The 25,233-nt window shown below is 47.0% G+C and overlaps 9 protein-coding genes across 9 annotated transcripts, besides 4 other annotated features; 6 read left to right on the top strand and 3 right to left on the bottom strand.

The window, feature by feature from the left end:
* Window positions 1-498: 498 nt before the first annotated feature.
* TSTA_092270 (uncharacterized protein) lies at window positions 499-2,696 on the top strand (the record flags this gene model as incomplete). The annotated part of the gene is made up of 10 exons (XM_002478903.1): window positions 499-539; window positions 630-767; window positions 861-1,145; window positions 1,199-1,262; window positions 1,321-1,368; window positions 1,425-1,714; window positions 1,774-1,806; window positions 1,868-2,424; window positions 2,482-2,538; window positions 2,592-2,696. The coding sequence occupies exons 1-10, from the start codon at window positions 536-538 to the stop codon at window positions 2,694-2,696; spliced, it is 1,581 nt and encodes a 526-aa protein (XP_002478948.1). The 5' UTR covers window positions 499-535.
* A 238-nt stretch (window positions 2,697-2,934) lies between these two features.
* Window positions 2,935-2,969: a microsatellite.
* Window positions 2,970-4,633: 1,664 nt separating this feature from the next.
* Window positions 4,634-5,256, top strand: TSTA_092280 (uncharacterized protein; the record flags this gene model as incomplete). Its single annotated transcript, XM_002478904.1, has 2 exons — window positions 4,634-4,684; window positions 4,786-5,256. The coding sequence occupies 2 exons, from the start codon at window positions 4,634-4,636 to the stop codon at window positions 5,254-5,256; spliced, it is 522 nt and encodes a 173-aa protein (XP_002478949.1).
* Window positions 5,257-5,722: 466 nt separating this feature from the next.
* Window positions 5,723-6,980, bottom strand: TSTA_092290 (DUF453 domain protein; the record flags this gene model as incomplete). Its single annotated transcript, XM_002478905.1, has 2 exons — window positions 5,723-5,819; window positions 5,869-6,980. 2 exons carry the CDS (start codon window positions 6,978-6,980, stop codon window positions 5,723-5,725), a joined length of 1,209 nt encoding a protein of 402 aa, XP_002478950.1.
* A 1,219-nt stretch (window positions 6,981-8,199) lies between these two features.
* TSTA_092300 (cytochrome P450, putative) lies at window positions 8,200-10,056 on the top strand (the record flags this gene model as incomplete). The annotated part of the gene is made up of 5 exons (XM_002478906.1): window positions 8,200-9,111; window positions 9,187-9,308; window positions 9,358-9,656; window positions 9,716-9,817; window positions 9,869-10,056. 5 exons carry the CDS (start codon window positions 8,200-8,202, stop codon window positions 10,054-10,056), a joined length of 1,623 nt encoding a protein of 540 aa, XP_002478951.1.
* A 245-nt stretch (window positions 10,057-10,301) lies between these two features.
* TSTA_092310 (ubiquinone biosynthesis methyltransferase Coq5, putative) lies at window positions 10,302-11,326 on the top strand (the record flags this gene model as incomplete). The annotated part of the gene is made up of 2 exons (XM_002478907.1): window positions 10,302-10,506; window positions 10,557-11,326. 2 exons carry the CDS (start codon window positions 10,302-10,304, stop codon window positions 11,324-11,326), a joined length of 975 nt encoding a protein of 324 aa, XP_002478952.1.
* A 779-nt stretch (window positions 11,327-12,105) lies between these two features.
* On the top strand, window positions 12,106-13,490 carry TSTA_092320 (sugar isomerase, KpsF/GutQ; the record flags this gene model as incomplete). Its single annotated transcript, XM_002478908.1, has 2 exons — window positions 12,106-12,417; window positions 12,468-13,490. 2 exons carry the CDS (start codon window positions 12,106-12,108, stop codon window positions 13,488-13,490), a joined length of 1,335 nt encoding a protein of 444 aa, XP_002478953.1.
* A 293-nt stretch (window positions 13,491-13,783) lies between these two features.
* Window positions 13,784-14,752, bottom strand: TSTA_092330 (uncharacterized protein; the record flags this gene model as incomplete). Its single annotated transcript, XM_002478909.1, has 2 exons — window positions 13,784-13,807; window positions 14,120-14,752. 2 exons carry the CDS (start codon window positions 14,750-14,752, stop codon window positions 13,784-13,786), a joined length of 657 nt encoding a protein of 218 aa, XP_002478954.1.
* Window positions 14,753-14,945: 193 nt separating this feature from the next.
* Window positions 14,946-14,980: a sequence feature (GA-rich).
* Window positions 14,981-15,673: 693 nt separating this feature from the next.
* TSTA_092340 (nicotinamide mononucleotide adenylyl transferase) lies at window positions 15,674-16,683 on the bottom strand (the record flags this gene model as incomplete). The annotated part of the gene is made up of 4 exons (XM_002478910.1): window positions 15,674-15,958; window positions 16,016-16,289; window positions 16,341-16,454; window positions 16,505-16,683. 4 exons carry the CDS (start codon window positions 16,681-16,683, stop codon window positions 15,674-15,676), a joined length of 852 nt encoding a protein of 283 aa, XP_002478955.1.
* A 1,026-nt stretch (window positions 16,684-17,709) lies between these two features.
* Window positions 17,710-17,730: a microsatellite.
* A 1,015-nt stretch (window positions 17,731-18,745) lies between these two features.
* On the top strand, window positions 18,746-24,544 carry TSTA_092350 (ubiquitin-protein ligase Ufd4, putative; the record flags this gene model as incomplete). The annotated part of the gene is made up of 5 exons (XM_002478911.1): window positions 18,746-19,050; window positions 19,134-19,896; window positions 19,970-24,080; window positions 24,139-24,288; window positions 24,348-24,544. 5 exons carry the CDS (start codon window positions 18,746-18,748, stop codon window positions 24,542-24,544), a joined length of 5,526 nt encoding a protein of 1,841 aa, XP_002478956.1.
* Window positions 21,174-21,281: a microsatellite.
* Window positions 24,545-25,233: the final 689 nt, after the last annotated feature.

The raw sequence follows: 25,233 nt of genomic DNA on the forward strand, positions 1-25,233 counted from the left end.
CGTCACGTAATTGACTTTGTCGGTGTGTTATGAATTGCATGGCCGAGGTCAAACTAGACGAGGAACAAGCTTTGAAAAAGTACTTGGCTGCAAAAACAAGCGAAATACCAATACACAAATACACAATTCGTAATTGGCTGTGCGTAAATAACGATTATCTGCGTGGATCCACACAGCAGGGGCCCGGACCCATTATAGGGCTTGGCGTCGGGAAGCATCAGCCAATAATCTGCTCAGTTACCCGCTGTGGCTGTGCATAATGACGGAGAAAGAACAACTTGAAACTACTGTGTACGATCAAGAATCCCCTTTTCGGCTTTAGGCGTTATCCCAACATTCGTCACTCTTTTTTCATCCACTAACCTGTCATTTTTTTACTCATATACCAACTCATATGAACAATCAACAGTCATAAGTCACTCATCGCTCACTATTACTCCTATCCGTGACTCTCATTTCGACTATATTTACGGAGTAGTGAAACATTTCTACTGCGCCTTTTTTCCTGGAGACAAGATCCCAGGTTATCTGTGATATGCGTAAGCATACTCATCCACCCTACCAATAACATCAAGAAAATTGCATGTAGGTGTGTACGAGACAAGGCTGACTCTTACTCTCCGGTCTAGACAAAATACGTTCTTACGCTCGCAGGGCTGCATGGTACGACGACGAAGGAGAATCCACTCACAATCCTTTCAAAAAGATCCGTGTCAATAGACGGCGCAAGCGAACCAGAGATATAGAACGCGATCTCGCTCTCGAAGGTAATATTCAACCCTAAATGGCGAGACGACAACGGGAAATGCTTGACGAGGTCGAATTGAGAGAATATGCTGACAACTGGCCGCTCACATCAGCGAGAGGACCTCCGCACTTTGCCGATCCTGAATCCCAAGAAAAAGACTCTCCTCCAACTTTAGCCGGTAGCGAAGATGCAATCAATGTCTCGCGTGATATCGATGGTGAAGATGATGGACCGAGACGTAGAAAAACGACGACTTCAGATGCGCCAACCGTAGCCGATGATGCAGCATCGGGGGAGTCTGGAAATGGGAAACCCAAATTTACTGTAGCCAGCCAGCTACGTGCGACTGTCTTCAACTCGTGGATCAACCTGCTACTGTTCCTCGTTCCTGTCGGAAGTATGTTCCCACTCTTTCTTACATGTCTTCGCGAATCAACTAATTATGTATAGTCGCTTTGAACTATACCAGTGTCAGTCGGACGGCGGTCTTTGTTGTTAACTTTTTAGCTATCGTGTAAGTCTACTTCGTCACGCACCGAACCCCTCAAAAAAGTCTAACATGAGTTTGATAGCCCACTGGCAGCGATGTTGAGTTATGCGACGGAAGAAATTGCCCTTCGGTAAGTATTAATCTTAGCACCTTCCTCAAGATTGATCCACTAACAATGTATTATAGAACTGGAGAAACTCTTGGGGGTCTTTTGAACGCTAGTTTTGGCAACGCAGTCGAACTCATTGTCGCTATCATCGCTTTGGTTCATAACGAATTCACCATTGTCCAGACGTCTCTGATTGGAAGTATGCTTTCCAATTTACTTCTGGTCATGGGAATGTGCTTCTTTTTTGGTGGTATCAACCGCATCGAGCAAAAGTTCAACGAAGTTGTTGCACAGACTGCAGCTAGTCTTTTGGCTCTTGCTGTTGCTAGCTTGATTATCCCGACGGCATTCCACAAATGGGCCAGCGGTAAGTCCTGAATGATTGCAAAAGTTGAAACTGTTATACTGACGCTTCTATCAATATAGGCGGTGCTACTCATACTGATGAGCTTTCACGCGGTAAGTAATACTTGATGTCTGTTGATTGAGAAGCTTGGAAGCTAACGGGATTACTCTACAGGCACTAGTGTGATCTTGCTGGTAGTTTACGGCGCCTATCTGTTCTTCCAGCTCAAATCGCATGCAGAAATCTACAATGCCCCCAGTGAGAAAACAGAAAAGAGAAATAAGTCTCGTGCCAAAGGTGACACCCAAAAGGGAATCATTGCGATGAGTGCTCTTGGAGCCGGTATGAGCAGTCAGACAGCTCAACGCGACCTTGAGAGCCGAGGCAGCCAAGAAGAGGAAGAGGAGAAGGAGGTTCCACAGCTTCACTTCTATGTGGCGATTCTCACCCTTGTCATCTCTACAGTGCTAGTTGCTCTTTGCGCGGAGTACATGGTTGACGCGATCAGTGCGGTCACATCGGGAAGCAATTCCATTTCGCAGACGTTTGTCGGATTGATCTTGTTGCCTATTGTCGGTAATGCTGCCGAGCACGCTACTGCCGTTACTGTTGCAGTGAAGGATAAGATGGATCTTGCCATTGGTGTGGCCGTGGGGTCGAGTATGCAAATTGCACTCTTGGTTCTTCCCTTGATTGTCGTCATTGGGTGGATTATGGGTAAAGATGAAATGGTATTTCCCCTTTGGCGCCATACTATCCCTCTTTTTCCAGACTAACTCATAAATTAGACCCTCGACTTTGGTGACGGCTTCCAAGTTGTCGTTCTGTTCGTCGCCGTTCTACTGGTGAGTCTTCTTTGATCCTTCCATCCTGAATATGTCCTAACTTTACTGTGAAGGTGAACTACCTAATCGCCGATGGAAAATCTCATTGGCTAGAAGGCGTTCTACTGATGACACTCTACATTATCATCGCCGTTGCTGCATGGTTCTACGACTCTTAAAATTCGTTCATTTCAAATTTTCATATTTCAAAAGGCATCCTTATATGGATGATCTCATCTACTTTACTCTCAAATAATCCATCAATTTTCTTTGGATTCTAAAGATATCGACTCGGAGTTTGGTTTTGGATTTGCTTACTTCTTTCGTCTGCCAGTAGCGGTTAATACCCTGTGATTTACTGGAAGATTGTTATCTTCACTCTTGTCTGGAGTCTTTTTGCTTTGAGATACCTTCGTGTATTATTATCATTATTCTTATTATTATTCTTACTAGCTTGACAGCAAAATTTTTCGATTGTTTGCGTGCAGCTGTTTTGAGTACGCTGTTATATACTGTGCAAAGGTATGTATATAGAACGAATGAGAGACCCGAAGGGCTTGGAAACAGAGTGTGAATTTGGCTCCTCCTACAGTGCACTATGTTACTTCGGGGGTTTTCACTGGTTTCCTTCAAGTTTTCCTTCAAGTGGTTGCATTAGCGTGGTAGGAGAAAAAGACTGAATTCAGACTACCTAGGTAAGTATCTGTTGGAACCGCGGTGAATCCCAATGACGATTGTTGGCATGACGCCCCATGGAGATTTGACGGAGAGCAACGTCGAATTAAGCTCAATTGGGGAGACTCAGCAAACGGTTTGACGGCATGTTCCGGGCCTTGTTTGGCGTAAGGTTTTGAGCCTCATAGTATTTAGATAGTTATTTTCACCCCTTAGAGTCTTCCTCGGGACAACGATTTTGAACCCATTTTTTGACTCCATATTAGTGCTCCCTTCGTGCAGAGCAGGCCTCTTCGTGAGACCACGGTTTGGGGATTGGTCTTCGTGTTCCTTCCCTATAAACCAATAGTATCGATGACTGGAATGGAAAGCTCCATTCTAACAACCTTTCATGCATATACAGAGTCTCAAAAATTCCCGCGTAACTCCAATAATTTGTGAAATGACTGAAAATGAATACAGAATCGATGGCAGATTCGGGCTATTCAACTTTACAGCATCCATTGGCACCTCGGACAAAAGGAATCGGGGTAGAAAGCTGAAGATCCCCACTTGTCATCTAATCTTCGAATTGCGATTAGTTTGAGGTTGGTAAGCAGGAATCCGTATCGTGCATGATGCAGAATCATGTACCAAGTCTGACTCAACGCTTGGGGATTCGTTGCGTTGGGTAGCCCGTGCGTCATACGCCATGGCTGTATTCCACTTCCATGACGGCTTTATATCCCCTGGGGCACGGTTTGGACTAGAACCCTCTGGAAGACTTAGGTCTGGAAGGGCCACATCAGGTCTAAAACCCCTGGTAATACGTGCAAATTCTCCGCTACCAATTGAGACTGCAGTCATGTTGTTCATCCCCTGCGGAACCGCAGCTAAATGGGCAAACGCGGCTCGAAGAGCACGGTGTATTCTTGGAAACACATAGAACGACACGTCGTCTCGGAGGAGGGTTTGTGCTACTATAGCAGCCGCTGGGGAGTTGGGCAATGGGTCTGGTGGGAGATGAGCCTGTACGAGGACATTCTGATATCTTTGGAGGATTGTATTCAGGTTGAAATCATGCCATGGGGTGATGTTCTGAATATCATCAGCGTCGTATGCCGTGTTCGAAGCGTTAGGTGTTGAACCGGGTGGTGGATTGATAGGAATCGCTGGTAGAGGGCTTTGTAGATACGTTATGAGAGGGACCAGAATTCCTATTGTGGCTATGCAGGAGGAGAACCTTGAAAGAGAAGAAAAGGTGTATATTCAAATCACAAAGCACTGGTAGCAGTCGGTTAGGATGCCGTTCTTGTAAAACTTGGTTCTGTATGGCTTGTCAAAATGTCTCAATCATCTTAGCTCAAAAAGACAGAGCTATGAGCTCATCTTATATGTTAGGAAGGTTGCCTTGCCGATGCCTAGGTAGCCCAAGATATTTCTAAGTAGGACTTTAAGCACAATGGCTTTCACCACTATCATAGTACACTATTGTGATAAGGAAAAAAGCCTAGTTACCAATACTTTCCAATAGAAAGAGAAAGCATGAAACTAGAGGTTAAATAGGTAGCTTAATCATAGTGCCCTAACCAATTAGGTAGTTGATTTGACCAGCACCCCGGAAGAGGGCCGCCAGAATACTTCAAGCGCAAGGATCGCGAGCTGGACATTCATATTCTGGAATCGGGGGCATATCGTCAACTAAAGGAGCGAGGGCTATGCGACGGCGGCATTGTCCCTCGCTTTTTCGGCACTATGGACAAGTTTCACCCCCGACAATGCCTGCCTTATCTCAAGGCATTTGTTAATGACGAGTACTTTCCAAGTGCAATCTTCTTAGATTACACTCCGAATATGGAAATGATCCAGCTGCATAACTATACCAGGGAGAGGACAGATGATTTAATCCGAGGCATTCAAGAAATACCCAAAGTGTTACTAAGATACCACAAGGATCCCAAATCCCAGAAATCTGATGGTTGTAAAGAACGACCCGAGAAAGAAGAGAGTTATCTGGATAGGCTTCAACCGCGTAGAGACTTACGACCCAGAACTCATTACGGAGAAACAAAAGCATTGCATTGACGAGGGGATGATGGTAACTGAATTGAGAGATGCTCTTGTACGTTTTACAGTCTTTACTTTTTTTTTCTTCGTTGAAAGCCTGGGAGACTAATTGCGCATATATATTAGGAATTTGATCTCCCCAAAGGAAAGCTTGACGAGGCCTATCTTTGGTATTGTACCTGATTCGCTAGGTTGGTGAATATTCCTCCGTTCTCGACGTTTGTTGTTCATTCTTACCCTGCTGTTTCATTGTACGGAGTGAGATTCTACTTGCGATTGTCTTTATGGTATCATCGAGAAGAAAGTTGAGTTTTTGATGGGTGTCGGATTTACATGGTATATTAGTATATGTTTTATATACCGTTGTTCGATTAGAAAAAAGCTGACCTACGAGACAAAACCAACTTGAATTAACTATTATTTACTTAAAATCCGGAGCAACTCTTTAAAAAAAGCGAACGCAATCTTCTCGCTAATCCAATTGCTAGGACAAGGCACTTGATTCCCTGAATAAGTATATACATATGGCTTCTTCGTATTGTACCGGCCCGTTGTAGGTCTTCAACATAGAGACTAACGACCTATTCTGCCGAGGGGTCATCTTTCCAGAAGATACGTCCCTCAAATAACCTTCGAGCAGTTCGGAAAACCGTTGCAGATTCCAAGCCGCCATCTTCACTGAAATTGGCACCCACCAGTAGTTTGCCACTTGCATGACCTAGCGTTACACCTGCTTTATCAACGGGGTTCACACCAACGACATCTGAGACGGTACTACCGCGAACCTTGGAAGCCGTTGCAACAGCTAGAGCCACAGTGATGGGAACAGCCTTGTGCGGCTGACCGACAGATATAGCTCGTACCAAAAGATCCACATCACTCGGAGTCTGCTGAGCCTTGATATCTCTCGGGGTAGAAGTCGGTGTTGCTACAAGACAGATTTTGGGGACACTTCCTGGTACGGTGTCTAATGTCTTTGCAAGGCTCATCTTTACACCGGCCTGACGCCGAATGGAGTCCAACCACTGAAGTAGATCTGGATGAGTATCGATTTCGTCGGGTGTTAGGTTACCGTCGACACCGAGATCTGTAGCCTTGACCAGAGCACAAGGATTAGCTGCATCCAAACATGTAACTGGCACCCCGTCAATATCGTCGGTGACGTTTCCGGTGGGAAGTAAATGTCCAGTGCGAGATCCAGCGGGCTCAATAAAGTCCAGACGAATTGGAGATGCTGCTCCAGCGACTCCATCAATGGAAAAGTCTCCGCTAGCGGCCGCTTCTCCCTCGACCACGGGAAAGACAGCATGGATTATCTTCCCTGTATTAGTGTTATGTATTCGGACTGTAGCAGACTGCTGATTGATACTGGTAGGGAAAAGACCAGAGTCCACAGCGAACGGGCCAACAGCACTGATCATATTTCCACAATTACTAGAGTAGTCCACTTCGTTGGTCTTAACACCCAACGCCACAAATGTATAATCGACATCAGCGTCGGAATGTGTTGATTTGCCAACTACACATATCTTCGATAGACTGGATATGCCTCCGCCCATACCGTCAAGTTGTCGGCCGTAAGGGTCGGGACTTCCGATGACGCTGCGGAAGATGTGGTCCCAGCTTTTCTTGTTTTGTGGAAGGTCATTTGTTTTGAAAAAGACTGCTCTTGATGTACCGCCGCGGTAGTATGCGGCTGGAAGTGAGTTTTGTTTGGATATTGTTGAAGCATATCTCCGCATTATGAGCGCCGTATATGTACTTGGCGCGCGCAACGCATTTGCGCATGATATGGCAGATCGAAACATCCCTAGCTCAGTTATTCGAGTTTCTCTTGTAGTATGGAAGGAAGTGTGTAAATTATTAAACAAGTTGAAGGCAAGCTCATTGAAGCAAACTCGTTTTGATGCGAATCAATAGGAGAGTAAATACGATTCGTTACCGAGATGTCTCTTCTCCATCGGATGTCTCCGAAATCTTATCCGCTCGTCCAATTCAGACCAGCACTCGCAAAGTACGAAATATGACTTTTCCGTGCAACCTTGGTGTCTTCGAGTCTGAATAATGTCCTAGGGTACGTATTCGCATTGACCTAACACTTGTTACAGGCCTGAGGGATCGTCCCCGGTTAGGGCTGTGCAATCGGCACATATGCAAGAATCAATGCAGCTTTATATTAACCTTAAATTACATACAGCTCACTTGCATACGACACTTCTTTGACCTCATATTCAGGACTCAGTCTATGGATCAAGTGAAAGGCCGTCACTGCTTCTAATCTTAACCCTTGCTTGGTAATAGCGCCGAATCTATAAATTGCATAGTACAATGATAGTTGACAATGAAATCTAGAGAAAGGGTGTCGAAGATAATGAAAGAAAGAACATGTAAAATACTTCCTTTGTTCTTATTCAAAGAGAGAAATTATATATATAGTTCTCCTATTCAAATGTTGTCTCTATCTTTGAACTAGAAGACCTTGGAAAACAATAAAAGAACGCATCTGATTGGCCCAGAGCGGGACGGACGGCTCCGGAGTTGAATCAGAGTATTGCAAACCTTTCTAAAAGTAATTGAAAGAGCCAACCACCATGCAGACAATTCAAAATTCAAGGAATTGTTGAACGAATGAATGATCATATGAGGTTATGGAAGCTCGGAACAGTTTCATGCCGCATTCTAGGCACTGGGCCCACCGCTAGATAATGATCCGACCACTTGGATAAATCTTAAACCCCTTAATAGCCTCTACTTTCTCAAAAATTGTTTCTGTCACCCTGCGTTCGGCAGAGGTTATCAGTCGATCTGCTGTCTCCAGCAATTGAATGATCAATCCATCATCGCATCTGTTGGCTCTGGGCACGTCCCATTACTATGCAGTTTTAGTGTGAAAATCATCTACACCAGGATTGGGCAGCGACTAGTCTTTTGCTTTCCACGAGCTTTGTTGCAACACACACAATGCCATTTTCAACAGGGGAATTGGTTGCTGCCTTTGCACTCGGCACAGCTGTGTACGTGCTGTTTTTCAATCGCGGCGAACACCATCTCCATCCAGAGCGCTATCTCATCGCTTTCGGCGCCGCGGTGTCTGCAACGATAGCTCTACTACATTTCCATCATCATCTCCCGATATTCGAGGTCTTGCGCATAACGATCAATCTGTCGTTGTCGTTTCTGGCCGGTCTTTACTCAAGTGTGCTCTTCTACCGCCAATTTCTTCATCCCTTGAATAAATTTCCCGGTCCTTTTGGCACTCGGATTTCTGCATTGTTCTTGTCTGTAAAGTTTTCCAAGGCCGACAGTTCGCGCCAGTATCTGCAATTGCACAAGAAATATGGCGACTTTGTCCGCACTGGCTCTTCAGATCTGTCCATCGTCCACCCAAAGGCTGTCCAAGCCATCTACGGTCCTGGTACGGCATGTACCAAAGGTGATGCTTACGATGTAACTCACCCCGTGGTATCCCTACACAGCTTCCGGGATAGACAACTGCACGACAATCGTCGTCGAATCTGGAGCGCCGCCTTTGGCGACACTGCCTTGCGTGGGTACGAAAAGCGTATCCGGAAGTATCGGGACATGCTAATGGCAACCTTCGCCGCATCAGAAGGGAAACCAGTCAATGTCGTGCAGTGGTTCAACAACTATTCCTTTGATATCGTGGGTGACTTGGCGTTTGGTCAGTCATTTGATATGCTCAAGAAGGATGAGTTGCATTGGTCTGTTCGACTTCTAGCGGAAGGGTTTGAGCCGTTGGCGTATGGTCTTCCGACTTGGGTCTTCCGACTTGGACAGGTTATTCCCGGTGCGACCAAGGATTGGTTCAGGTTTTTGGATTTTTGCCGTGAGCGGATGCTCACGAGAATGCAGGTCAGTTTTTTTTTTCTTGCTTTTGCTTTTGCCTTGTACGCATTTGTGCTGTAAGTGCATGACTGATTCTTGTAGAATACCCCTGACATTCCGGATATTACTTCTACGCTTTTGGCACCTCTAGAAGGAAAGAAGGTGTCCAAGGAAGATTTGAATTTGTTGGTCGGTGATTCTCAGCTCATGATGGCTGCTGGAGGGTGAGTCTACTACACACATATCGGAGGCACAAACCCTAACGCACTGCAGTGACACGACAGCCACGACACTGTCCAGCATTATCTACGAACTTTGTTTACATCCCGAGCAGATTGACACACTGCGCGAATTGGTTGCGCCGTACATGACCGATCCATCCGGAGACGTCTTGAACGAGAAAATTTCACATATCGAGCACCTCAACGGAGTGATCTATGAAGCACTCCGACTTCATCCTCCTGTTCCAGGAATTATTCAACGCAAGACACCACCGGAAGGAATCTGGATTGACGATATCCATGTTCCGGGGAATATGTTTGTTTTTTGTCCACAATACGTTCTGGGGCGAAGTACGTCACCATTTTTTACAAGCATTACATGATCTAAACTAATAGATAGTTGATAATAGGTGAGGCAATCTACGAGAAACCAGAAGAATTCATCCCAGAGCGCTGGTACTCCCGCCCAGAACTCGTCAAGGAGAAAAGCGCCTTTGCGCCCTTCTTAGCCGGTAAGTCCTACACCTCCTGTATACCTCACTTCAGGACTGATAGTTTGGCAGGAACATACGGTTGTATCGGACGACCGCTTGCAATGATGAATCTGCGAAGCACGCTGGCACGACTTCTTACCACGTTTGATATCAAGTTCGCCGAAGGTGAGGACGGTAGCACTTTCGATGGGAAGTCGACGAATCACTTTTTGTGGGTTCCGGGAGATTTGTATATTTCTTTTACCAAGCGTGTTTAGTTAATATGTACTATTCTAATGTTTATTCAAAATCTTCTGTATACTGCAGGACTGTCGTAGTAGATCTTAAATGTAGAGTAACATAGTTAATTGATTGGCTGATGACATAGATATTGATCTAGCCTGAATAGGATGCCAAGCCAGGTCCCAGCTCCGTCTCCGACGAAAATCGAAGCTTCACAGCTTTCAAGCTGGGCTTTACTGGCCAATAATTCATCAACTATATCTCATCAGAGAATATAACAATGGCATCCAAATTATCATGGAGACTCCTTACACAGCGAGCGACGACCCGTCGCAGCGCAATTGCACTTCCAGACCAGTACCGCTGCTTCTCCTGTTCGATACGTGCCAGTCAACAATCACCGTCCACCCAGAAATCCGAGGCGGAATCTCGAATGACACATTTCGGATTTGAGAATATTCCAGAGGCTGAAAAGGAGCAACGCGGTACGTCATCCATACGAACCATGTGAATATTTGAGCTAACTTCAATGTAGTCGGTGCCGTGTTTAGTTCCGTCGCAAGTTCCTACGATACCATGAACGATCTCATGTCCCTGGGCATTCACCGACTATGGAAAGACCATTTCGTGCGTTCACTGAATCCCGGCTCACCTTCAATGCTCTCTCGATCTGCCGACGACAAGGAAAAGGGCTGGAATATTCTCGACGTCGCCGGCGGTTCAGGCGACATTGCATTCCGCATGCTGGATCATGCAACCAACATCAACAACGACCGGGACACCCGCGTCACTGTCGCCGACATCAACGCCGACATGTTAGCAGAAGGCCGCAAACGAAGCCTCGATACGCCGTACTACAACACGAAACGATTATCATTCATGGTCGCGAATGCAGAACACATGCCCCAAGTCCCTGACAACTCGGTCGATCTATATACCGTCTCGTTCGGCATTCGCAACTTCACCGATAAACAAGCCGCGCTCAACGAAGCGTACCGAGTGCTCAAACCCGGCGGCGTCTTTGCATGCATGGAGTTTAGCAAAGTGCAAAACTTTGATCTGTTTAATGAGGTGTATAAGAGGTGGAGCTTCAGCGCTATTCCGTTGATTGGACATCTCGTGGCTGGCGATAGGGCGAGTTATCAGTATCTGGTGGAGAGTATTGAGAGATTTCCGAGCCAGGAGGAGTTTAGGGCTATGATTGCAAAGGCGGGATTTGTGATTCCGGGGAGGGGGTATGAGAATTTGTCGTTTGGGATAGCGGCGATTCACAGGGGGGTCAAGCCTCTGCCTAACACTGTATAACACAGTCAATCAGCTTTCAAGGGTTGTAACTATTAAGTTAGTGAGTGTATATTAGATAATGCGGGGCAGTCACACCGGGGAACTCGAGTTTGCGCTGACACATGCATGCCATTTCTTACATACAGCTGCTAGTGAAACACCGGTCTGTCCCGAGCTAGAGTAATCCTACATAGCACGGCCGATGTCGTGATCGTGGCGCCCGTTTAGGTGCAACGAGCAGGGAGTATTCAGTGATATTCATGGGAATGTCCATCGTGATGATGCAGACAACTAATGAATATACTCGGGTCTTTTTGAGACCGTCAAGATCAGATAGATCAAATAGATCATTTCAGATCTGAGGATTCAAACTGGCTGAAGCAGAACTAGTGCAGAGATCGAGATTACGCGATCATCCAATCCCGTTGCAGCCTGATATCGGCTTTTCCAGAACGGAAAAAAAAGGATTAGCTTCGTTCTTTGATTTATAACCTGAACCTGAACCTGGACATTTCTATTCATTTCTCTCTTCAATCCAATGATCGCATGCACCTGAGACTATTAATCTCTGCATTAAAGTATGCTGAATATTGCTCAATCATTATGGGTCGGGATGCTTCTTATCGCGGGGATATGCTAACGAACCCCTCCTGATAATATCAGTCCGTCCGTCCATACATACATACATATAAGATCGGGCCTGGTCGGACTATATTCTGTTTCTGTTCTTCTCTTTTCCTCGTCTATTCTGATACCCTATACATACATAACTCGAATCCGCGAGACTCGAGACTGAGAACATGTCACTCACCTACGATAACGACGGAGACGCCCTCTCCACCGCGCTCCATGTCATAACCACCGAGCGCGACGCTCTCACGCACCTCGAATGCCTCTACCGGACCAACGACCTGGCCCAAAAAAATGTAGAGCGCGCAGTCTCGCAGCTCGTGCACACAATAAACCGGGGCGGGAAACTGGTGGTGTGCGGCGTTGGGAAGAGTGGCAAGATAGGTCGCAAGTTGGAGGCGACTATGAATAGTGTTGGGATTCATAGTGTGTTTTTGCATCCTACCGAAGCTTTACATGGTGATTTGGGTGTTATTCGATCTGTACGTCCTGTCCCCAATCTCTCTGGCCATCTGTCTAACAATCCTCCTAGATTGACACACTCCTCCTGATATCCTTCTCCGGACGCACGGCAGAATTACTCCTAATGCTCCCTCACATCCCACCCACCGTGCCCATAATAGCAATAACATCCCACACCCACCCATCAACCTGTCCCCTCCTATCCTTCAATTCCCCCGACATGACCATCCTCCTCCCGGCCCCATTACACATCGACGAAGAATCCAGCTTCGGTCTCTCGGCGCCTACGAGCTCTACTACTGTCGCACTCGCCTTAGGAGATGCGCTCGCTCTCGCCGCAGCTCACAAACTACACACGCTACCTGGCCAGGGACCCGCAGAAGTATTCAAGGGGTATCATCCCGGCGGCGCCATAGGCGCTGCCGCCGCGACTGCTGCGGCAATCAATTCTGCGATATCCACCCCGTCAACGTCAATGACTACATCACCGAGTTTGAGGTCGTTGGAAGACGCGGGCATAAAATTGTCTTTGGACGATAGTATCACTCATACCGGTCTGAAATCAGATACGACCATCTGTTCGTCCGAACACTTTGTGTCGATGGAGTGTATACCAACCGTCTCTCCAAGCCAACAACAACAACAAACAGAAAAGAAAGACTCAATCCGCGTCATCGACGTCCTATTAACAGCAATTCAAAACCCCAACTCAAAGTCCTGGGTGAAATTATCAGATACCCAAATCATTCCACCACGCTTACTCCGCGCAATGACCGATCCATCAACAACAACCTTCAAAATCGACACTCCAATCACAGAGATATCTTCTGCGACATTCCCCTCTACATCAATACACGCGTCGAGATGGTTACCAATACGCTCGTCAACCACCATCGAAAAAGTGAAATGCATTCTCGAAGAGACCACGGGGATAACCGATATGATGCTCTCTGACAACCAGAAACAAAACAATGAAGATGCCGAGAATAAATACATCGTCATCAGTGTCGTGGATGATATGGATTCCAACAAAATCCTGGGTTTTGTCGCGGGGGAGGATGTTCATCCTTCTATTTTATCTTCTGCATCATGACCAAGCCTCTTATCAACGTTATTATCTCTTTTTTTCTTTCTTTTCTCTATATATACCATCTCCAATTCGAAAAATTCGAGTCTCGTTTTAGCATTGGTGGATTTGTGGTTTTATTGTTTGGTTCGCATTTCGCGTTCGTTGATATACCTACGTCTTTTGAACATATTTGTCGGTATATCTATAGATAGTAGTCTTATACTCGTCTAATGGCATGATCTATCGAGGCGTTGCAGAGCAGCTTGCCTTCTTTATTCTGCTGTTAACTGGCTCACCCTGTAGCAATGGTCCTGTGTTCAATTCCCAATCGATAAACTACTCTATAGACATACAGCATAATCAACATAATGTTATCCCGAACTCCCGCCAATAATCCATCGCCATGACACTATCAAACCACCCAACGAAAAAAGAAAAAAAGGACAACGCATCACTCGCCTGATTAAGAATAACGACTCCATACAAAACGTCATTAACTGAGCTTCTGTCCCCCCTTTCCGGCAGTACGAGAACATAGCATCGTACAGATTGATCTGGCCAACCAGACCATGGATAACCTGAAGCATCTAGATATAGTAAGACACGAGACAGCCTACTATCATTGCCAACAAGAAGCCGTTTGTCAGACTCACTGCGTGAGATGATGCCCCCGAATTGGTGGCCTGGGCAGATTGGCTGGGTGACTTTGTATTCGAGCCGCTGGGTACACCGACGTACTTGGAACCATCGCGCGCAGTTGTCGCAGTAGCTGTTTTGGTTGCGGAGACCACATGATGAGAAGAGGATGCTCGTACGGTTGGTGTACTAGGCCTTGAAGTAGTCTCTTCGTGCTCATCGGCGTCTTCTGTAGCACCGGTTGGCGTAGTACTAGGAGCAGAAGTCACAGGCGCTTCAACCGCTTCCTCTTTATTATCAACCTTCTTCGGCGGAGCAGTTGGTGCAGGTGTGCAGAAATTGTTGGTCGTTCCACAAATGTATCCAACTTGACAACAACCGCCTTGGGGACAGGTGGGCCCTCCTTTGCATGATTCCTCGCATACGGGAATGCTGCGGGAATAAGTGCACGCGACACCTTTGGGACAGCAACCGAGTTTGTCGGGACAGAGAGTCTGGGTTGATGCTGGACAGTCACCGAAAAGTTGTCGGGGAGCGAGACCATCCCAGCGTGCTAGAGCAGTCACGGGGGCGAACGCGAGCATTTGTTCGGCTTGGATTGTACCGAATAGGGTCAAGAAGACGAGACTGAATCGGATGAGAGTAGTCATCGTGTCTATCGAGTGCTGACAAACGACAGCGTTTTATATTCGATAGGTGGCGTGCGAGCTGAAAGAAGTATATACTTCTGGCAATATTGAGACAATGTAAAATGAAGAGTTGAGATGCACTTGAAGGCTGAGAGTATATACTGTGTATACAGTCGATGATTTTGAGAATGCAAAGAGGAGAGAAAAGGTGAAGAGGAGGAGAAGAGGAAGAAGAAGAAGGGAAGAAGATGCTTACAGATCGAAAAGGAAAGAACGAGGCTTTTTGTCTCTTTCTCTTCGGGGAGCCATCTGCGCCTTCCTTCCAGACACAGACCTATATCATTAAAAGGAAAGCAGCGCCTCAAAATGGCTTCTCTATTTATCTTTGTTGAGCAGACGGAACAAAATATTTCTGGTCTATTTTGACGTCTCAGATGTATACTCATCTCCTGTGGATGATGCACAACTCCCTTGGATTCTTCTACCGCTTGACTCTGCGTCGAATCTAACGCTGACGAGAGATTTCATACTCCAGCAAGTGATGCAGCAATCCCTAGATTTTGGACAGAAAAAGCTTGTATGGGGAGTGTTCTTCCATTCCAGACAGGACAAAGGAGTATTCGTCAGTAAAAGAAGGAGACAACGTTAAAGCAAATGCGGGTAGCAACGGGGAATCAATGTATGTACAGGATGCGCTCGTTTCATGACCTCAAAGGACATGCTATGCAGAGGACCTTGAATCGTTTTCTCGATGCGAGCCAGGTATGAACAAATCCGCCTAACTCCATGCTTGTGCTGAGAGTTGCGATCCTTGAAAGGAGTCTCACTCTATTCGAAATGTTCAACCACTCGAGTGGGAAGGATGCGCGCTCAACAATCTATCAATGTCTATGACACGGCGCGAGCCGAAGGGTATCTTAGGGGTATGACGAATTGAGGTTTCTAGGCCGCAGTAGCCACCGCCTGTTCCTTTCCTTTGCCCTTATCGATTGAAGTCGTGCTGCCGGCACCATCGTCTTCATAGAGGCGGTGTTGCTCGATATAGCGTATCACAGGGATTGGGATCAAGTAGCGAACGCTCATTTCACGCCTGAGGAAGAGACGGATCTTGGTGCTACTAACGTCGTTTTGAATAAGTTGTTGAATGACGTGAATATTATCCCGCCATGGTTGTAAAGCGGCCAATGCCTCGTCAATATCAGTACCACTTCGTTCAACAATAAAGGCCTAATATCAAATTTAGTACCGTACCAGACAATTTTCGATTGCTGACAAGTAACTTACACCGTAGCGACCCAAAATATGATCCAAATCTTTATCGCTCCATACTCCTGGTGTAGACATAGTGTGAATCAAGTCCGCGCCAGCTAATAGAGCCACTCGGACCTGTTTCCGAGTGCCATTGCCGGAATCAACACCCTGGCGCACCACGTTTATCTCATGGTCGATGTGATCAAGGACCACAGCAGTCGGCTGATATTCCTTATGTAATGCCTCCCAGGGATCAATCATTAGCCAATCGGACGATTCGTCAACCGCTAACTGGCACATAGCGAGACTGTCAAGAAGCATCAGCTAGTCTGTCCTTTGGAAATCTCATTGAACATACCGGTGCTCGGCACTCGCTAAGCCTGCCTTCCTATAAGCATCTGATACTGGCGATAAATACCCTCCCAGCAATTCGTAATTTGTGCTGAACTTCACGTAGTCGGCAGCCATTTCTCTATAGCGTTATCAGTATCGGCTCAAGTGCATTAAAATCAACTGACATACTGCATGCGAAGATGAAGATAAGTAGGCGGACTGAAACTTCCAGCAGCGACTAATACTAAAGGCGTCTTGCTTGGATCATCCATCACCCGCTTCAAACGGTGCGTGGGGAACTCATATGTATCAAGGCTTCCGGTGTATGGAGCCAGCTCCTGGCTGCTCGTGGAGGATGGAGTCGACATGGCTGTGGTCGCTGTATTGGAGACGAGGGAATTCCCGAAAGGTTGATGTTGTTGGTAACTATTCTGTTCCCTGCTGTGTAGGTGCTGCCGGTGGCGATCGGAGATAAGTGGCTAGGGTATCGCAATGACGCCTGCGCAAGAATTTTCCAGATCTGCGACCACGAGGTACAACGTGACAGTGTCCTTTCTCCACGGCGATGAAGGAAGACGGCAGGGCGATAGAATATTTTGAACCGGTCGTAAGAATTGACGAGAAATATGGAGTTGGGGTTTCAGGTGGCTCACAAAGAGTCCAGGTTGATAAATTCTCGGCAGAGAGACCGACCGTCGGCGGGGTTGCGGGATGGCTTTAATAGTCAAAATATGCACAGCTTTTGACCAGTTACTGATTTTGAAGAGAGGAGAAAGCACGCAATCGCAGAAGAAGGAGACCGGATAGAAGGAATAAAAGGACGACGGGGTGAGTCAAATGGAGTTGGGTTAAGTTAGAGTTGGTGGGTTAATAAGCAGGCTGTCACTTCTAGCGGAGCTTACGCCGTGTCAGTCATCAACGGTGTCTCAAAAGGGAAGCCACCTGGGAACTACATATACTGGAGTCTGCCTCTAGACAGTCTCATCTAGATGGACAGCTACGGTCTTGACTCTTAAGAGTTTGCGAGAGATAATGCTGCAGTCCGCCCACTTGCTTACTGCCTCAGAAAACTGGCACCCCGCCGGAAGCGGATGGCCGACATTGAGGATGACTCTTTTCGATGTCAATATGATCGTCTGATGTGAATATGAAGAAGCCTAATACGTCTCTCAGACTAGTAAAGAAATACTCCTAGACGATAGATAGATATATCCTATAAATATGAAGACCGTTGTACTATTGTGAGAGACATTGCACATTGCATCACGGTAAGCTGCCTACTCCACAGGTCCGCCTGGAATGCCAGGCATCAGAGAGAGGATCGCCTTCATAGACAACCTTCTTATCAACATACCCTCATATACTTCTCGGCAGATAAACTTCAACGGACATAGGAAGAAGAAGAAGAAGAAGAAAAGACATCGTGTGCAGGGTTAGTTCAAGGCGATAATTCCCCCGTTGGTTGCAACTACCCCTCGGTTGGTGCAGGTGTTGCACTTCGGCAGTCTGACGTTCTCCGAAGAAATAAATCTCCAAGCATTTGGCAGCCCGACCATCATCCCTCCTCTTTCTTCCACCCATCCATCCAACACAGGCCGACCATCGCTACATCGCTTCAATACCAATCCGATATACTGGTATTCGATCCCGTCTCGTAATCGACAGTATATAATCCAATCATTCGGCTAGTGTCCCTTCTCGAAATCGTCGAACCACACCTCGCCCATCTCACACCATCCTCCTCTTTCTCCATCATCAACCGAACGTTCGTCGCTCTGTCTGTTCTTCCCCCGGCCCGCTCTGAAGAGCTGCGGATGGCGGGTTAACAGCGATCACGACGAGCATTTCGATCCAGCTCTCAGCTACTTATGGCCAGACGAACGACTGCTGCCGACTACCAGGACTCCCGAGAGCCACATCCTCTGTCGTCCTTCTCCGCATTTTCCGCTCCGTCATCGTCTGCGGGATCTATACAAACCAACCCCTCTGGTCCAAATTTAAGGTATGTGATTGTGTGGTTTTGTTGTATTGCCCGCAAATACATTTGATTTGGTTTTCCCCCCTTCATATGTCCCCGCCAGAGCTCTGGTCTTCTGGATTTGCTTGGAGTTGAGACGACAACCTCCGGCTGGATCCATCTTTTCTGAGAGGGACCTCCCTTGTGCCCGGTCAATTGCTTTGCTCGGACACTCTCCGCTCGTTTATTATCTTTCCTCTTTAACTTGCCCAGCTGTTCAAACGGCTCTGCTCTGTTTGACACCGCTTGGCATTTGACACTCGCAGTCTCAAGTATCATCGTCCGTTTGCTTTCCTCTTTGATTTTCTAAGCCTCTCGTTACATCATCACGGGCACTCCTACTTCTCGCTCTCTTATCTATGTCATCGACCACCGTTTTCCAGTTTTGAGCACTGTCATCTAACGTCGCTTCCATGCCTCCCAGAACTCGATCTGCTGCACGTGCTGAGAACGTTTCCAGTGGTGCGGACACGACAGGTATATCCTCGACTGGGGGCACTGCTTCGAGGAAGCGTAAGGCCACTACGCGACGAGGTAAACCTCGCGACGAACCTGAGCCTCCTTCCCAACCCAGTTCACCACCGAGGAAGGTAAAGAGACAACGTACAGCAGCTGCCACCACTTCGAGCACCGCTCCTTCAGCTCCTGCTCCCCCGTCCTCTGCTACTCCTCGATCACGCCAACTTTCTCGAAATCGTCCGGCCATGTCACAGCCTGGGTTAGTACTTTTACATTATTTTACCTCACCTTTACTTTGACAGCCTGTTGAAAGATACGCTAACTCTTTTCCTGATTTTCCAGCCCCTCATCACAACCATCTGATGAAACTTCCAGAGTTCGAGCTTCCTCTTCTAATTCTAGAAGGAAATCTGGGCGAAATGGCAAATCATCTCGTCGAGACAAGGATGTCCTTCCCACTAGCATAGAAAATCATACCAGCCAGTCGCCGCACCGACGATCGAAAAAGCGTTCTCCTAAACATAGTGCAGACGTGCCAATGAGGGATACTGACAGTCAAGGGAGCGAGGCTGATCCTCCGAAGGAAGACGCGGACGACCAATCTTCACAACCGAGTGAGAGTAATGACGACAACCATACAGCGGGGCTAATGGATGAAGATGATGGAGACCCGTTTCGCAACGTGTTTGGGTCTCGCACTCCGTTGGGCCTGCAAAATACTCTTCGAGCTCTTACAGGCATGATGACCAGCATGTCCTCTCGGTTGCGTGAGATTTTGGGTCAATTAAGGATGAAAGAAGATCCATCCATACAGCTAATCGCTTTACAAGAACTCTCTGATCTGCTGCTCGTTTCGAACGAAGACAATCTTTCCGGTCAATTCTCGCCAGATTCATTTGTTAAAGAGCTAGTCAAACTTATGCAGCCAAGTGAAACTGGTGAAGAAAACCCCGAGATTATGCTTCTGGCCTGTAGATGCCTTGCCAATATGATGGAAGCTCTCCGAGGATCGGTTACGAATGTTGTCTACGGCGGAGCAGTTCCAGTGCTATGCCAGAAACTGCTCGACATCCAATTCATTGATCTGGCTGAACAAGCCCTTAGTGTACGTTTCTCTCCCCCCCTTTCCTTATATATATATAGAGATAGAGAGAGATTAATGCTGACTGAGGATGAAGACTTTGGCAAAAATTTCCGAGGATTTCCCTGCATCTATCGTTCGTGAAGGCGGACTCACTGCTTGCTTGACCTATCTAGATTTTTTCCCAACGAGCACTCAACGCACAGCTGTTACCACGGCAGCGAACTGCTGTCGAAGTCTCCCTGGAGATTCGTTTCCTGTTATTCGGGATGTAATGCCGACACTGTTGAATGTCTTATCGAGCAACGATCAGCGGGTGGTTGAACAGGCCTGCCTATGTGTGTCTCGAATTGTTGAGAGTTTCCGGAATAAACCCGAAAAGCTAGAAGAGCTCATTGAACCGGCTATGCTGAAGGCGATCCTTCGACTTCTTGTACCTGGGACGACAAACTTGATTGGACCACATATTCATACTCAATTTTTGCGAGTTCTCGGCATCGTCGCTCAAGCTAGCCCCCGGTTATCTGTCGAATTACTCCGAATGGATGTTGTGGACACTCTCTACCAAATACTTACCGGGGTTTCTGCACCGCGCGACGATGACGATACCGGTGTCAAGGTCGACAATGTTGTTATCATGCAGGCATTAGTTCACCGTCCCCGCGAGCAAGTCTTTGAGACTCTTGGCGTGATATGTGAATTGCTTCCTGGGTCCCAGAGCCTGCAAGGTCCTCTGTCACGCTTTGACAACGCCTTAACCATCAATCTACAATCACGATTTGCTCCTATACGTTCCTCGTCCAAACTGCAAGAATCAGCCGATAAGCGGCGTGAGTTGCTTGCGGGCTGTAAACCTGAACTGAAACGATTTGCTATGGTGCTCCTGCCGACTCTAACCGACGCGTACTCCAGTACTGTCAACCTAGGTGTTCGGCAGAAAGTCCTTTTGGCACAGCTCAAGATCATTCAGGAAATTGACGCACATGTACTAGAAGATGCTCTTCGAGCAGTCCCATATGCATCTTTCCTGGCGGCAATTCTCTCGCAGCAAGATCATCCACTATTAGTGTCATATGCTCTGCAATGTGCCGAGTTGCTCTTTGAACGATTACCAGACATCTATCGGTACCAATTCCATCGAGAAGGCGTCATAGCTGAAATTGCCGAGCTGGCTGCGAAACAATTATCCACCGAGAAGGCATCATCCGAAGTCAAATCGTCAACCGAAATTACTGTTCCAATCCATGCTACAGAACAATCTGATTCACGAGCCACAAGTGAAGCTCCAAGCGCATCACAAAACGATAGTGAAGACGAAGACAATGATGACGACGATGAAGACGACGAAGACCAAGATGAGGATGACGAGGAAGACGATGACGAAGATCAGGATCGTGACAACGACGATGCTTCGGAATCAGAGAGCGAATCATCTTTCAATGCTCCTCGACCAGTGAATCAGAGCATGGATGATATGATGCAAGACCATGTTATCACGACTGCCCGAAACTTCGTTCGCCTCTATGAGCAAGCGCAAAGCACAGATACAATGGCGGAGAAAGCGAATAAGATCCTCAAAGATCTGCAGGCCTTAGCCTCCAAGATTAAATCTACACATGAGGCTGGGAGGGGAAGAGATTTCACTCCCGTATTTGAGTCTCTGGCGTCTTACTTTGATGGTGACGCTGTAGAGAGCATCACCAGCACCGAGCTTCTTAGATCTGGTATTATCGATGTGCTAGTAGAAAGCTTCACATCGTCCAAATCCACATCCGCCGCCCGTGTCAGCTTCCTTAAGGCATTTATGGGCACTATAGTTTCTCAAAAATCCCTGCAAGGGTCCGTCTCCACGCCGTTCAGCAAATTAATTCACAAACTGCATGATCTTCTCAGCAGGACCGAGCATTTTGAGGTGATTACTGTCGGCCACAACTCTCTTGAACTTACAAGGAGCAATGCAACATATATGCTTGGCAAACAAGTTCGCCTTAGGTTGGTTGCTGATGAGGGATCAAATATCCCCAGACCATACAAAAATATTATGGTCTCAATTCATGCAATTGCTACCTTCAAATCGCTGGATGACTTTTTGCGACCTCGGATCAGTCTGTCTGAGCGCCCTAGGCCGTCACGTAATCTCGACTTTTTGTCACAACTTGCCAACGCTGACCGGCTGCGTGAATCCCTTAATTCCAGCCAGAGCTCGACAGAAAACAACCCTTCTTCGCGAGCAGATACTACATCACATCCAGGCCGTCGTCAGGGCATTCCTAAGGAAATACTTTCAGCGCTACGAGGTGAACTCGATGGACGAGATGGGACCCACCGATTTAGTAGAACCCAACCATCGCATCCAGCTGATGAGGAATCGGGCGATGATCGTCCTCTGGAGTGCGCCGATGAGAAACAATTAAGTGAGGAAGACGATGATGAAGACGAAGGCGAGGACCATGACGAAGAATTGAACGCCATTGTGGATGATCTTGATGATGAACTCTCGGATGCTCCTGGCCCAGAACCCACCGCAGTCAATATGGAAATTGCGTCTAGTGGAAAGGTTACCGCGCGCAAGGAAGATGGAACCCGCGTTGCCACGCCGTCTCAATCCCAAGATCTTGGTCGTGGCTCTTCCTCCGCAGTGAATAACGATCTCCCTGCTATGGGAGGCGATTCTCTGGCTATGGCAGGACGGCCTTTCTCTTCATATGCTGCTGCTGTAGCGTCGGTTCCACAAGATTGGCACATCCAGTTTAGCATCGATGGAGAACCAATCACAAACGATACGACAATCTATCGTGCTATTCACCATAGCCGAGCACACAACGAGGATGGCGGTCGGAATGTTTGGACTTCCGAACATACCGTGCAGTTCAAACGGATGCCCGGTCCTCCACCGCCAGAGGCATCGTCCCTTCCCTCTGTGTTCCGTAACACAGGTGCTAAGGATGAACAGACTGGTCTGCCCCTATCCCTGAGCAAGGAACACACTACCGGATCAATCTTACAGCTATTGCGAGTCCTTCACGAGATGAATGCTCATCTTGACGACCTTCGTGCCGAGAACCAGGAATTGACTGCTATCAAAGCAGAGCCAGTGGCACAATTCATCAATAACAAACTGACCGCTAAACTGAATCGACAACTAGAGGAACCGTTGATCGTGGCTAGTAGCTGTCTGCCCAATTGGAGCGAAGATCTTGCTCGTGAATTTCCATTCTTGTTCCCATTCGAGACGCGCCATCTTTTCCTCCAATCAACCGCCTTTGGTTACTCACGATCAATGATGCGTTGGCAGAATTCCCAACCGGAGGACAGCCGACGTGACCTCCGTCGTGATGACCGCCCATTCCTCGGCCGTCTGCAGCGCCAAAAGGTGCGAATCTCTCGCTCTCGTATTCTTGATTCTGCGATGAAAGTGATGGAGCTATACGGATCCTCTGCCAGCATTCTAGAAGTTGAATACTTTGAGGAAGTTGGCACCGGTCTCGGACCGACTCTAGAGTTTTACTCGACAGTCTCTAAAGAGTTCTCAAAGAAGAAACTCAAGATCTGGCGGGAAAATGAATCTGCGGACAAGAACGAGTATGCTTTTGGCAAGCATGGGTTGTTCCCAGCGCCTATGAGCGTCCAACAAGCGGAATCCGACCCTGGCAAGAAGCAACTTCATTTGTTCAAGTCTCTCGGAAAATTCGTAGCACGATCTATGCTTGATTCACGAATTATCGACATCAACTTCAACCCTACTTTTTTCCGTGTAGGCACCAACGGTTTTGTTCCATCTTTGGGTGCCGTCAAGACAGTGGATGAGTCCCTCGCAAACTCGTTGCAGCTTGTCAAGCGATTCGCAAAAGTCAAGTCCGAGATAACACAAGATGCGTCCCTTACAGCGGGTCAGAAAATTATGGCCATTGAAGAATTAGAGATTGATGGGGTTCGAGTCGAAGACTTGGGGTTAGACTTTACACTACCAGGTTACCCAACAATTGAGCTTATCGAAAATGGTTCCAATATCAATGTGGACCTTGACAATGTCGAGTTGTATCTAGATCGTGTGATCGACTTTACGTTAGGAAAGGGGGTAGAACGTCAAATCGAGGCATTCCGTGCTGGGTTTTCGCAGGTGTTCCCATATTCGGCACTACGGGCTTTCACGCCAAATGAGCTAGTGATGCTCTTTGGGCGAATTGAGGAAGACTGGTCCATGGAGAGTAAGTTTGGTGAATGGCCCTCTTGATTAAATTTATACTAACTTTTCTTCTCTCTTAGCACTGATGGATTCCATCAAAGCGGATCACGGCTTCAACATGGATAGCAAGAGCGTACGAAACTTGCTACAGACAATGAGTGAACTAGACCCTCAGCAGCGGCGAGACTTTTTACAATTTGTTACTGGTAGCCCGAAGCTTCCAATCGGAGGTATGTTTCATGCATTTGGTTCCAAACGGAAAACGTTGTAATATCTAATGTCACAACAGGCTTCAAGAGTCTCACCCCAATGTTCACAGTTGTGTGCCGTCCCAGCGAACCCCCATATACACCAGACGATTACTTGCCAAGTGTCATGACCTGCGTGAACTACCTTAAACTACCCGACTACAGCAGCCTAGAAGTACTCCGTCAGCGCCTCCTTATAGCCACCAAAGAAGGACAAGGAGCATTCCACCTGTCATGAAATGAACGATGAGATTTTTTCTTACACATATATCATGTTTCAGACCCTTTTCCTCCTCTCCCCCCCCCCCCCGCCTGATATCTCATCTTGCCTAGCTTACCTATCTAGTTTTGATTGCGCTTTTTTCAAGGTTCGGTCTTCTTAATTCTGATGACTTAAAGGGCAGGCATATCATATTTTTTTCGTTTTTTCTACATACCCCCATCAGAATGGAATGACATGTTGCATGCATGGCGGCATTACTTAACGGCAGTTCATCTATTTTTTTCTACGTCTCTATTGTTGCTAGTTTCTTGAGTTTTGATTAATAGTTGCAAGAACTGTGCTGATTAGTAAGGGTCGCAAGGGATTTTTGTCTTCTCGTTAATGGTTGCTGAATGTGAGGAATTAGATAGCAATGAATCGGGTTTTCTTTCCTATCGTATATGTCTAAAATAACAACTGAGTCCACCTGGAGAAAGAGTACCTTGCTAGGCCCAGTAGTTCGTCTCACGGGCTCTCCCAATTCCGTTTTCACAACTTTCCTCTCGATCAATAAATGATGGTTATATTCAGAGGTGTTGGCGTATCAGAGCATCGTAGCGTGCGGGGAGACATATCACGCAATCGAGGGCTGGCATCACATATTGCATACCTTCACCTACTGATTTCTAATAGAAGCCAAGTATCAATTTCACGGTATCCAGGTT

This window comes from Talaromyces stipitatus, genomic scaffold (genome assembly GCF_000003125.1).
Source record: "Talaromyces stipitatus ATCC 10500 scf_1105507295527 genomic scaffold, whole genome shotgun sequence".
Classification (NCBI taxonomy): Eukaryota; Fungi; Ascomycota; class Eurotiomycetes; order Eurotiales; family Trichocomaceae; genus Talaromyces; species Talaromyces stipitatus.